General features: G+C 51.0%; 1 protein-coding gene across 3 annotated transcripts in view; it reads right to left on the reverse strand.

Moving 5' to 3' along the window:
- The window catches only part of TNR (tenascin R), a 70503-nt gene that overhangs the window by 13766 nt on the left and 44140 nt on the right, over window positions 1–12597 (reverse strand). For all 3 annotated transcript variants that reach the window (XM_071751142.1, XM_071751143.1, XM_071751144.1), the window contains 10 exons: window positions 11756–11906; window positions 8896–9165; window positions 6302–6487; window positions 4027–4116; window positions 3655–3918; window positions 2761–3036; window positions 2530–2649; window positions 1924–2067; window positions 1187–1306; window positions 573–716 (listed from right to left, as the gene is read on the reverse strand). In XM_071751142.1, coding sequence (XP_071607243.1) covers window positions 573–716; window positions 1187–1306; window positions 1924–2067; window positions 2530–2649; window positions 2761–3036; window positions 3655–3918; window positions 4027–4116; window positions 6302–6487; window positions 8896–9165; window positions 11756–11906 — 1765 coding nt within the window. The remainder of the gene's footprint in view (window positions 1–572; window positions 717–1186; window positions 1307–1923; window positions 2068–2529; window positions 2650–2760; window positions 3037–3654; window positions 3919–4026; window positions 4117–6301; window positions 6488–8895; window positions 9166–11755; window positions 11907–12597) is intronic.

The following is a 12597-nucleotide window of genomic DNA, read 5'->3' on the forward strand; positions in this document are numbered from 1 at the left end:
CAAAGGTGAAGAGGGAACCAAGGAAGTGCAAGTTCCCACACACACATCCACCCCAACCCTGCTTCCCAACTCAGTGCACTGGGATGCAACCTTGCAACCCTGCATCCTCAGCCTCAGTTTCCAGACCTGATCACCCATGTACAGCCTTGAACCAGAGCTCTGCAGACCTTCTAAAAGCCCTCCTCTACCTTCATGCTCTCTGGAAGGTAAAGGCTCCAAAATTCATGTGCCTGTAAAACTTCTTGTAAACAAAATGGGTTATAAGTGCTCTTCTGGACTATGGCCTTGGGCAAGAAAAAGACCTAGTCAAGGATTTTGTTGGGGAGACCACATACAGGGGAGTTAAAAAAAAAATAAAAGGATGCTGAAAGAGTGACAAGGATGGCTGATGCTTGTTGTGACTGAAGTTCTGTTCTTGTGTTGTTCCCAAAACTGGTACTTGGGTGTCCTTTAGCCACATGGTGACTTCTACAGCTGCTCATACATGACAAGAGCTTTGCTGGCTGCTTTTCCTGGGGTGGGTGTATGGCTAGGGGTGCGTAACAGGCAGCAGGGGAGGTGACTGTACGTACGAGTTGTGAAGTTGGTGCTGGTGGTCTGGCTGGTGATAGGCCCATTGGTGGCATAGATAGAGACTGTGTATGTGGTAGTGGGCAGCAGATTGGTCAGCTGGTGCTCCTGGTTGAGTCCATCCACAACAATTGTTTCTCCTGCAACTGTAAGTGGGAAGAGATGGCTTAGGGTAGGTGACCAAAGTGGTTCTCCAAAAAATGTGTGTATGAGTATGACCTCATGAACCAAAACATTCATACTGTTGAAGCACCAGAAGCTACTGTGTGGCAGCTGAGCTTTAGAGATGGTGTTTGGTCTGAAGGATGGCCATATTTTTCTAACAACCCCTTTATTCCCTTGTTGCTTTATGTCCCTGCAGTAGTGGGTTTCATGGAGTTTGCTACACCTCAGGTTTTGGTGGGATGGGTACTTGCTTTCCCCTGGGCTGCTGCTGGGAGGCCAGTGTTAGTAAAGCAGGAGGAACCCAGTCACCTCCTGCAGCCTCTCACCATGCTCCAAGACTTGGTGAGGAGCGTGTCCTTTGAGACCTGCAAAAGCAGAGCTGGCATCTGGGGGTGGGGCTGCTGAGATGGGGGAAGGGGTGGAGGGGAGCTGAAGCAGAGCCCCAGCATACCTGTGTGGTGGGTGAGGATGAGGACGTAGCTTTCCACCTCTGACAGCGGTGGGTTCCACTGCAGCAGCGCCTCGGTGGGGGTGATGTTAGTGGCAGTGATCCCCAGGGGGGCATCCATAGCTACATGGGAGACAGATTCAGAGAGGTCAGAACCTTTAAGTGGCTGGGCTATGAACAGGAAGGGCTTCTTGTGGCCCCTCACTTGTTGTCTTGCCAGCAGAGGCATTATTGCTGGCCTATAGCTGCAAAGCAGAGCTGTCCTAGATTGTGCTACTCTGCTACCTGGGCTGCTCTTCCACTCTTTTTCTGATACACAGCCTGGGATGTTAGGCGTGGGCGTTTTAGGTTTTGAGAAGTCTGGGGATAACAGAGGGTTTTATTCTTGCAGCAGATGCTGTTTATGTCAGGCTTTCCTCTGCTTCTTTCTGGAAGTCTGTATTCCTTTTAGGAAAAGTTGTGGTTGCCCAACATCCCATCTTTGGCTTTCCTGTGCCCAGGAAATCATTCCCACAGGTATATCATTCCCCCCATGACCACCCATGCATAATCAGGAAAAGCTTTGCTTAGGCATACTTCAAAAATCAACATTAGGCCCTGGAGAGCTTTTTCTCATAGTCTTTAACTTGCATCAGGTTGGTGTGAGATCCCTCTTGCTCTCAGCTGCCTGATTGCTACTGCCTGGGGCTGGACCTGGCAACCATTTCCTTGCTCCCGGCCCACCAGGAGTTCCTTCCCACCTGTGTGCACAGTGATGGAGGCCACCTCACTCTCCTCCTGGCCCCTCACACTCGTCACCTCGATCTGGTACTTGGTGGCAGGCTGCAGGTGGTGGAGGACATACTCGGTGGCATCGTTGGTGATGGCAGTGCTGTCTGTCCTCCCTGTGGGGACAGGGCCAAGAGCTTAGGCATCACAGCTCCCCCCATCCCAGGAAGTACTCAGGTGTGGAGGACAATACTACAAGCCCTCTTCCAGGGTTGATTCTGGGAGTAACTGGGGACCACTGGGGTTTGTGTCCTACGCTCAGCTTTTTCAGCATCATAAGCCAAGGGAGATGAGCTGTGGGAAGCAGATGAAGGAGGTGGGATTTCAGGATTGGGCCCTGAAGTAACCATCCCCAGGAGGAGCATGCTGCTGGGGGTCACTCTGTGTGCTGGTGTCTGCAGCAGTCCTTTCCCATCCTTGTCTCCGACACCCTGCCCTGCATCCTTGCAGCCTCTTGGTTCATCCCAGCTATTGGTAGTTTTTCCTGGGGTACTGAGGTGATGATGCCCTGGTGGTTTGCTTAGGGGTCTGCAGATGTAGGAAGTGCATGAGCAAGAGTGGTCTGACCCACCCATTACCTTCATTGGCACGATAGGATATCCTGTAGTGGTCAAAGGCAGCAGTGGGAGGGCTCCAGTAGATGATCATGGACTCCTGGGTGATGTTGCCCACCCTGAGGTCCTTTGGTGCATCAATCCCTGGTGAGACAGAGCAGGAGCCAAAGCTGTGGGAGGCAGGATCCACACCCTGGTCCCCCACCCACCCTCCTGGTGTGGTCCCATGCTCAGCAAGGGGGTGTTCCATGGTACCTGTTGTGATGGAGCCCATGACAGGCTCAGAGCTGATGGCACCATGCATGGCAACCAGTGACACCAGGTATTTGGTGGCTGGCCTCAAGCCAGTCAGGCTGGCGTGCCTGCGGGTGCCATCAAGTGTGAGCTGCTGTGCCTCCTCCTCCTCCTCCTCATCCTGGGGGGTGTAGGTGAGAACCAGGAGATCTGCTGGTGGGGATGGATCGCTCCATGTGACGTTGACGCTGGAGGATGTCAGATGGGAGAAGTGGAGCTGTGTGATGGGCCGAACCCCTGCAAGATGGAGAGGGGAGATTGTAACCCTGACCATCTGCAGATCCAGACCATCTGGATCTCAGACTGTGTTGGGAATGGGAAGCAGAGCTGGGAGGGCAAAATGGTGCTTTTCTCAGCTCTGCCTGCAAGCACCTTGCATCCCAGACCCATGTGGTGAGTGATGGGGCTGTTGCACTATGGGTGGCACGTGCTGTCTGAGCTTCTCAACTGAAGGCTTTTCATCCTGGGGCCCTTGTTGGGTCTCTCAAAGTTTGTTTTTTCCTTCATAAACCATCCTGACCAGAGAGGACTGTTGTTCCCTCAACCCTGCCTCATCCTAATGGGAGCCTCCAGCCAAACAAGTGTAGTCAGTGCTGCTGCTGCCAAGGGAATGGGATCCCCACACTGGTCGGGCCATCCTCCTGAAGTCCACAGACCTCTTCCCACATGGATGGATTGCCCCCAGCTCTCATCCCCATCACCACCTCGGGAGTTCTGGTGCTAGGAACATGGTGAGCTGATAGAGGTCCAGTGGTCTGTGCCCTTGTCCCCATCCCAATTTGTCCTTCTCTACCTGTGAAAGCATCCACAGTGGCCTTTGTGCCCTTGTCCCCATCCCAATTTGTCCTTCTCTACCTGTGAAAGCATCCACAGTGGCCTCCAGGCTCTGCTGCCGTCCCCTCTCAGTGATGATGGAGATGGTGTACTCTGTCCCAGGCTCCAGCCCTGTCAGAGTAAGCTGTGACTTGTCCTGGGGCACTGTCACCTCTGAGGCCATCCCTGAGGCAGGGGTGAAGGTGACACGGTAGTGGTCGATGGGTCCCATGGCTTTGGTCCAGGCCAGAGAGATGGAGGTCTCCGTGGAAGCCGTCACAAGGAGGTCCCTGGGACTATCGAGTTCTGTGGGAAAAGATTGGTCCAGGCTTTTGTCCCCATGCACAGATTGTCCCATTGAGATACCTGAGACACCTGGCTGTGCTTGGGGGCACGCAAGAGGGCCAAACTCACCAGTCCTGGCATTCATGGTGGCAGGCGCACTCTGCTGGGTGTCCATCACAGCTGAGATCCCGATGCCGTACTCTGTCCCTGGCACCAGATCTGCCAGGGGGTTGCAAAGGACAGGAAGGAATGTGAGAATAATGCTGGAATGGGATTAGGGAACCCCCCTGAGGATCCCCAAGAGTGAGCAGCCCCTCCTATGGGTTTGCAGCTCCTCCTCAGAAGAGCTAAACCCTTTTAAGAATCTCCTCGGATACCTTTGGACAGAGAATTTGGGTTATCCTAGCTCAGAAATCAGCAATTTTAAAAAGTTGTTAAGGTCTGCTGGAACTGCTGGCAATGAGACAGAAATTGTGTTTGTGAGCTGGGATGGGAAGGAGAAAGTAGCTATATTTGTTGATTCAGCATCAAATATTGTCACAGTGTCGGTGTCTTGGAAAGGTATAAATTATGCAGAGTAAATGAAATGCACATGAATTAGGAAACTTGAAGCATTTCTGGGAGCTGAATCAAACATTTCTCCTTGGGGTGGATGTGTCCTGCAGTGCCTCTTTCAAGGAATGTGGGGATGAATCCCTACTAGCTCCTTTCCTGTGCACCTGATGGTTGCTTTCTCTGGGGGACACCTCCATCCATAACTTCTGATGGCTTTATTTCCCTCCTCATGATCTTTCTCATAGGCTTAGTGAAAGCTATAAATCCTCCAGCATGGCCTCTCCCTGCCTTGCCCAAGGACAGCATCCTCTGATGCCACCAAAAGCTTCTCTGAGAGGTTGGGAGGGAGAGAACCCCGCTACCCCTGCTCCTCTCCTCTTGCAACCTTGGTACCAGGTGGAGTGGATGGAGAGGAATAGATGCTCCTGCCCCATGAGTGTCAGAAGAATCCTGGAAATAATAAGAGCCTGGGAGAAAAGGGGAGGAGAAGAAAGACATGAGCAGGACCATACAAATTGATGCCTTTTCTCTCCCAGCTCTTTAAGGTAGAGCAAAATGAGCAATATTTCTGTGAAAATGATGACTTGAAAGAGAGATGTAAGGGGCAGAGCAAGGCTTGCTGGATTTTTAAACTTAAATCTCTCAAGCTTGGCTCAGAGCCATTCCTCACTGCTTTTCCTGCTGGCAGATCACTGGTTGCTTTCTCACCACAGATTTCCCCAGGTCCTGGGTGGCTGTAAAACCACCAACAGGCAACAAGACCTTGGAGGACAGGGCTACCATGTATGTAACAGAGCTGTGGAAGAGACTCATGTGCCAACCACCTTGTGGCCAACTTGGGCTTTTGTTTCACCAGTAGAATGGCTTTTTGGGTTATTTTCTGCTATAATTAGATTATTTTTTTTTTAATTAAATTTTTTCTTTATTACATAGTGCCCTGAGAGCTAGTAGCAATGCATTTAGGTGATGATGGAGGCACTATATAAAAAATCCTCTCTGCTACTGACTTCACCCTCTGCATCTCTGGAAATTGGTGGGGGTGGGGAGATGTTTCTTGTAGCTCTGAAGAGACCCTTCATCCTGTCTGTTCCTCCCAGGCAAGCTGGGGCTCTAACAAGAATGGTGTCACCACAGCTTGGGTCACTGTGGTACCATAGCAGCTCTGACCCAGGGAGGAGGATTTGGCCAATTTTTAATGCTCTTTCTTGCCTAGAAAGGCAGCAAATGCCTAGAGGAAGGCTAGCAGGGCCCAGCACTGGGTCTCCAATCCCTTGCTGTCCCTTCTTCATTTCATCCCTCTTCTCAAAACACATCCTCATCATGAATGCAGCAGAAAGCATACCGAACATTTCTTTTTCCCCCTGCATGCTGCATTTTTCAAGCTCGTTTTTCTAATTGCTTACCTACCCTCCAGCCTGTCTCCTGACTCTGTGCCACTGGACCTGTACCTTGGCATTCAACTGCCCATCTGAGCTTCCTGATTTGGGAATGAACTTGGCCAGCCCAACTCCCCGTTGCTGCCTATGAGGCATTGGTGCCTCTTTCCCAGTAAGGAAGAAAAAAAAAGGCTTTCTCTTCATATTTCTTTGTTTTTTGCCAGCTCTGTCTGAGACCTGCACAGACCCTTAGTGGAGGTGCATTGTCTGGAAGTGCATCTCCTAGAGGTGCATCACTCATCTTGTGGATGCACCCAAATCCAGAAGGGGAAATGAGCTTCATCCCAAGGAAAACCTCTTCTCTGGTAACTAGTGAACTCCAAAATTAGCCTCAAATAAGGGCACTGGTGCCGATTTGAGCTCTCCATCCCCTTCCCTTCTCATGGGGAGGGTAAGGAAGGGTCCATGCATACCTGCAAGGGTGGCCCGGGTGGTGGGACCAGTGTCACGTGGCACCAGGACTTCGTGGTAGTGCTCCCCAGCCAGGGTGCTATAGACCACCCTGTAGCTGTGTGCCTCAGCCTCGCTGTTGTCCCAGGTGAGCTCCAGGCTGGCCGGGGTCCTCGAGCCCACCCGCAAGTTCTTGGGTGCATCGATCTCTGCACACAGAAGGGAGAGAGGCTCTGTCTCACCACTGGGGCACCAGAAACACCACCCCACAGCCTTGGCAGGGCCCAGCAATCCTGGGTGGGATGTCCACGAGCTCCCCCACACATCTGCTTCTCCCTGGGATGTGTCCCAGCAGAAAGGGAGTGGTGGGAATCTGCTCTTGCCTCCTGCTCGGCGCAGACCTGGAAATGCCACCCACTGGATCACCACAGGTGCTGGGGCATTCACAGCACCCCTCAGTAAGTTGCTCTGGGAGCTCATTTCTTGTTATTTGAGAAAGAAAAATGTTTTCTCCTCTGTAAGCATTAGGGAAAGTGAGGAAGTGTGCAGAAGATAAAAAGGGCTCTGCAGCAGTCACACAGTGGCCTGAGCTGCTCATAGAAGAACCTTGAGCACCTTTACAGGCTCAGTCATGCTTAGATGTTGTAGATAGGGTTTATTTTTCAGTGCTGCTGAGGATGTGTACCAAATCTGCTCCAGCTGGCACAACAAACCTCAGCTGTGAGTGACAGGATGGTGCTGGACCCCAGCAGACAGGAGGTAATTACTGTTCCTTGATGGAGGGTGGATTTTTTAATGTTTTCTTTTAGAAGCAAAGCAAGGAAGGCCAAAACAGCAAATTAGTTGCAGTGAATGTCTCATCTGAAATACATAGGTGTAGAGATATAGGCAGACACAACTCACACACCACAGCTGTTACAGCATCCAATGGTAATGCACATGACAAGTGATTTAAATACCACAAAACAGCCCTGAAATACTCACACTACCTTCTCCTTTATGGCATGGTAAATTCAACCTGTTAGCTAACTGCAGGCTTAGTGTTTATTAAAACTTTACCAACCAGTTAGGGTGTTCAGAGAGGAGATATAAAGTAAGATAAGAGTGTTTCTGACCAGGCTTTCAGCTGCTTGGCTGCCAGTCCCTCAGGTGATGCATCTGCCATGGCTCTTGACACTGGATGGCAAGCGTTGCCTTCAGTTCAGACCTCTGCTTGCTTTTTTGGTGCTTTTGATCTACAGCTGTTATTAAGGGTGTGAAACACTGAGCTGCAAAGCTTTTAAGGTTGTAAAGCTGTCCTGAGGACCATGGGAGCATCCTCATGCAGCAATCTGGAGACCCATGGCATGGGAAGTTTAGGGACTAGACAGAAATGCAGGCCCTGGTGGATGGGGGTCTGAGGGTGGTTTGAACTGTGTGTGTCTTTTAGGTTGATCTGAATAATTTGTTCTGCCTTGCTCTGCGCAAGAACAATGGTGGGGTGTGAGACATCTGCATTCCATCATCTTAATTTGGACCTCCATCTTAACCATTGTGTTTTCGTTGGCCTTCTTTCTCCTGGTACATTGGATTAAACCCAGATCACTTGTGCCAGCGGATAAAAAGGTACCACTAAGGCCAGCCACGTGTACTAGCAGCCCAGAAATCCAACCATGACATTTGCTGCATCAAAACTGTGGCTAGCAGGTCAAGAGGGGGGATTCTCCCCCTCTGCTCCACTCTCGTGAGGTCCTCCCTGCAGTGCTCTATTCAGTTCTGGAGGCCTGAGCACAAGAAGGACATGGAGCTATTGGAGCATTTCCAGAGGTGACCACAAAGATGATCTGGATGATCTGGAGCACCTCTGCAATGGACACAGGATGAGGGAGCTGCAGTTCTTCAGTCTGGAGAAGAGAAAGCTCTGAGGAGACCTTAGGGCACCTTCCAGTACTTGAAGAGGCTACAGGAAACCTGAGGAGGGACTTTTGACAAGGGCATGGAGTGACAGGATGAGGGGGAACAGTTTCAAACTGAAAGAGGGGAGGCTGAGATGAGATGTTAGGAAGAAATTCTTCCCTGTGAGTGTGGTGAGCCCCTGGCCCACATTGCCCAGAGAAGCTGTGGCTGCCCCATCCCTGACAATGTTCCTGGCCAGGTTGGATGGGGAGCAACCTGATCCAGTGGGAGGTGTTCCTGCCCATGGAGGGTGATAGGAACTATATGATCCTTAAGGTCCTGTCCAGCCCCAAACACTCTGTCATTTCGTGATAAACCCAGATGCAAGAAACCCTCCATTCGCCTCCAGACACCCAATCCCCATGCTCAGGGCAGGACATGATGACAGCAAGACATTGGTACGTGCTTCCTGGAGCCTTAAAAAAAAACCCTTTTCTCTTTTCTCTCCCAGCAAAGCCTGTGATAAATCTGTGATAAATCCTGGATGCGAAAACCCCTCTCTCTTTGCTCTCCCAGCAAAACCTGTGATAAATTCTGGATGCAAGAAACCCTCAATTTTTCTCCAGACACCCAACCCCCATGCTCAGGGCAGGACATGACAACAGCAGCCATTGGTACGTGCTTCTCAGAGCCTTAAAAACCCCTTTTCCCTTTGCTCTCCCAGCAAAGCCACCTCAGGTACCTGTGGTGAAGTGGGCGAGGGCCGGACGGCTCTCGTTGTTGCCCCGCAGGGCAGTGACGGCGAGGCGGTAGCGGGCGCCGGGGCGCAGGGCCTGCAGGGAGTACTGGCTGAGGGGGGGCTGCAGGCGGAACGTGGTCTTCCCGCCCTCCCCGTCCGCCAGCCCGTACTTCAGGAGGATGGCATCCACCTTGGCGCGGGGCGGCGTCCACTCCACGAAGGCCACGGTGTCAGAGACGTCGCGCACCAGGATCTGCGTTGGGCCGTCGATGACTGTGGAAGGAGGGAAAATGGTGGTGGGGGTGGTGGGGAAAGGGGTGGCTGTTGTTTTGGGGAGGGTTGGATGGGGAAAGATGGCAGCTTCAGGGATGCTTCAACCTGACCTTCAGAGTGGCCTGAATTGGCAGCTGGGGGGAAGGCAGAGGGCAAGAGGGAAGGAACTGCTGCACCAAGGTATTCAGGGGATTTAGTCCTGGGAGGTTCCCAGTCCCTTGTCCTGATCTCCTGACTCTTTCCTGGGGGGTTCCCAGTCCCTTGTCCTGATCTCCTGAATCTTCCCTGGGGGGTTCCCAGTCCCTTGTCCTCATCCTCCTGACTCTTTCCTGGGGGGGTTCCCAGTCCCTTGTCCTGATACCTGACTCTTTCCTGAACCTTCTCCAGAGGGCCTCTGATGTGTCTCCAGAGGTTTGGGCACCAGGCCCTGACTCAGCAGCTCTCCTGTCAATGCCCATTACAGCTGTGATGCAACTCACGTCCTCCAGAGATGGTTTTGGGTAACCATTCCTCTCTGGCTTTGTCAGGTGGCATCTCCCAGGACAAAACATCCCTCCTACATATAACTTTGGTCTGCTTTCTTTGTTCCTAGATAATTTCTCATACTTCAGAATGCCTTCAAAAATAATCTTTCTGTTCAAATATTGATGAGCTTCTTCCACTCAGTTTTCTGAGCCTTTCCATCACTGGCAAAATTTGTCAGCAATGATTTTATGATGTCTTTTGAAAGGCAATGACAATGTGTTAAATAACATGGGGCTAAGGACTAGTACAGGCGTGGGGAACTAAGGGATGTCTCTAGAAATGTTCTGCTTCTGTGCTAGCTCCTGGTTTGTTGTTAAGCTGAGGGATCAGCTTGTGAAGCTCTTGATGATTTAACCCTGGGGAGAGAGGAGAAATGCAACTACTCCTGTGAGTCTTTATAACCAGCTGAGAGTGGGGCTATGGTACAAGTCCACCAAACCCCTTCAGGTAATAAGATTTTAACTGGGGAGCTACTAGGAGACTATTTGAAATATTTCTGCTTTCTTTTGCAGATGTTTGGGCTCTTTCCTTCTCCTCATCCCACAGTACCTGGCCTCTGGAAATCATGGGCTCAAGCGTGGGTGATGAATGCTTTGGGTCCAGCAGGACCTAAGGGCTGCATGGACAGATGGATGTGACAAACCTGGATAACACTCCTGTGCCATGGCAGCACTGATGACTGGAGCCTGCTGGGCAGCGCCTTTCATGAATTCCATGGTCACAAGGCGGGGAAACCCAGCAAACTGGGTCATGGAATTCAGGCTATGCTGCATGCAGGTAAGCCTAATTGATATACTGTATGTATTAAAAGTTACTCTATAGAATAAGGATGTGCTGAATGCTACACCTCAGGGTGGCGGAGACATGTATGGGCAGGGGCAGGAAGGACCAGGAAGGGTTAGAGCAAATGGGGGGGGTTGGGAGCAGTGGTGTGAACTCTGAGAGCAAAACACCAGCAGAGAAGGGAGGACAGCTGGGAAGGAGAGGATTTAAGTAGGAGCTGGGTGTCCATCTCAGCCAAGACCATCCAAACCCTGAATCTCCAACCACTTCAAATTGTCCACTCACCCAGGTGGTGCTGGAAAGCAATGAGTGCCCCAGAGGAGGGCAGACATCAGCATGGGGACACCTCCATGGGTCAGAGTGCTGGGACCCCACCACTCCCTCTGCCTTCCCTGGCCAAGGTCAGCCACTGGATTAGAAGTACCAGCCTCTCTTTATTTTTTTTTTTTTTTGCTAATGTCCTAGAAGAAGGACTATTTGGGATTGACCAGGACATGTCTCTGTTAAGCCACATCAAGCTGAGCATGGGGAGGTGAAGCAGGAGAAGAGGACTGGGCCAAGGAAGCTCAGACTTGCAGTGAACTGCTGCTTGTGGAGGGACTCTTCCTTCAAATTAGCAGCCCGGGGAGACCATCAACCTCCTTACAACCCTCCAGCAGCTATTTAAATGTTTTCATTTGCAACAACTTGAATAGAGATGGTAGATGTCTGCCAAGGAAGGTTGCAGCAGGTCTGTCATGGGAAGCCTCAGCTCTGCCCATCAACCACCTCTCCTTTGGTGAGCAGATGTGGTGGAATTTCCTCTAGCCTATGGGGTGGACCAGGGACCTGCTGAATAAACTGGTTCAGAGAGGATGTGCTGCTGTTCCTGGCTCCCTGATTTGCCTGGTTGGTGGGAGCTAAGGGCATTTAGGGTCACAAAAGCTTGTGTTGAGTTGTAATCTGTTACATATCAGTAAATGATGCGTTTTATAGAGATGTTTCTTGAGGGTGTTCAGCCTCTGAAATACGAGATTATTGGAGAAAAGGAATTTTATTCAGCTCTGTAATAAAAGCAGAGCTGAGCCTTTGCTCCCAACCCCATTAACCTTGCCATGGTTTCTCTGCTGGTAGCCATTTGGGAGGGAGACAAAATATCACCTGAAGAGAAGCTGTTCTGGTGATGCACCTGTAGCTTGGGCAGTTTCCTCCCTGCCTGTGCAGTGCTGGGCTGCTCTCACTGATGGGACCTCATCTGGGGGGACCAAGCCCTGGGTGCTGCACAGGATGGGTGTTCACTCACAGGTTGAGACACTGTCAGAGGTGGGAGGGCTCCTGGCTTGTTCCTTTAGGGCCACCACGGTGACGGTGTACTCCTCCCCAGGCTTCAGCCCCGTCTGGTTGAAGGTGGTGACAGTGCTGGGGAGCTGGGCTATCACGCCACCCTCGTTATTCTGCCAGGGAGCAGAAACAATCATTAAACAAACAAACAAACAAAAAAAATTGTTTTGGGGGGGGTTGGGGAATGATACATGGAGCAGAGGTGCACCCCACCTTGTCCCCTTCCCCTGCCGCCCCACGTTGCATCCTTGCCTGGCCCTGTCCCACTGTGGAGGTGCAGAAACCCAGGGTGATGTTACCTATGAAGACTGAAGGAGCCATGTTCTTGGGCTGCAAAACCCTCCCCTGGTCCCTTCTTCCCTAACCCCTTTTCCATCCCCAGATTCCTGTATCTGGGTGTCAGCTGTTCTCCAAAGCCTGGATTGGACTCCTTTCCCCCTCTATTCAGGTGCTTTCTGTTGTTCACACAGAGGCAGTTCCTTACATAGAAATGTAAGGTCTTTATTTTGGCATCCCCTGCTTTTTAAGTATCTTTATTAAACTCATTATACTTTGTAGTTTTGCTCTGAAAAACTGTAAGTCTTTAAGCACCAGCAAATGTCACCTTTCCTGCCAGTGTTTGGACAAAGGATCTTCTCTTGCCACTGTCTCTGCTAATAACATGCTAAACAAATCTTTGCACAAAGCTCTCAAATCATATTCATCTCTTTTTCATTAAACAGGAAATCTTCCATTTTATTCATAAATTGCCAGCTTGCCTTTCCTCATTTTCTTTTCTAAATCTATCTTTGCTTCATCTTCCCC

Source organism: Heliangelus exortis, chromosome 8, assembly GCF_036169615.1.
Source record: "Heliangelus exortis chromosome 8, bHelExo1.hap1, whole genome shotgun sequence".
NCBI classification, from domain to species: Eukaryota; Metazoa; Chordata; class Aves; order Apodiformes; family Trochilidae; genus Heliangelus; species Heliangelus exortis.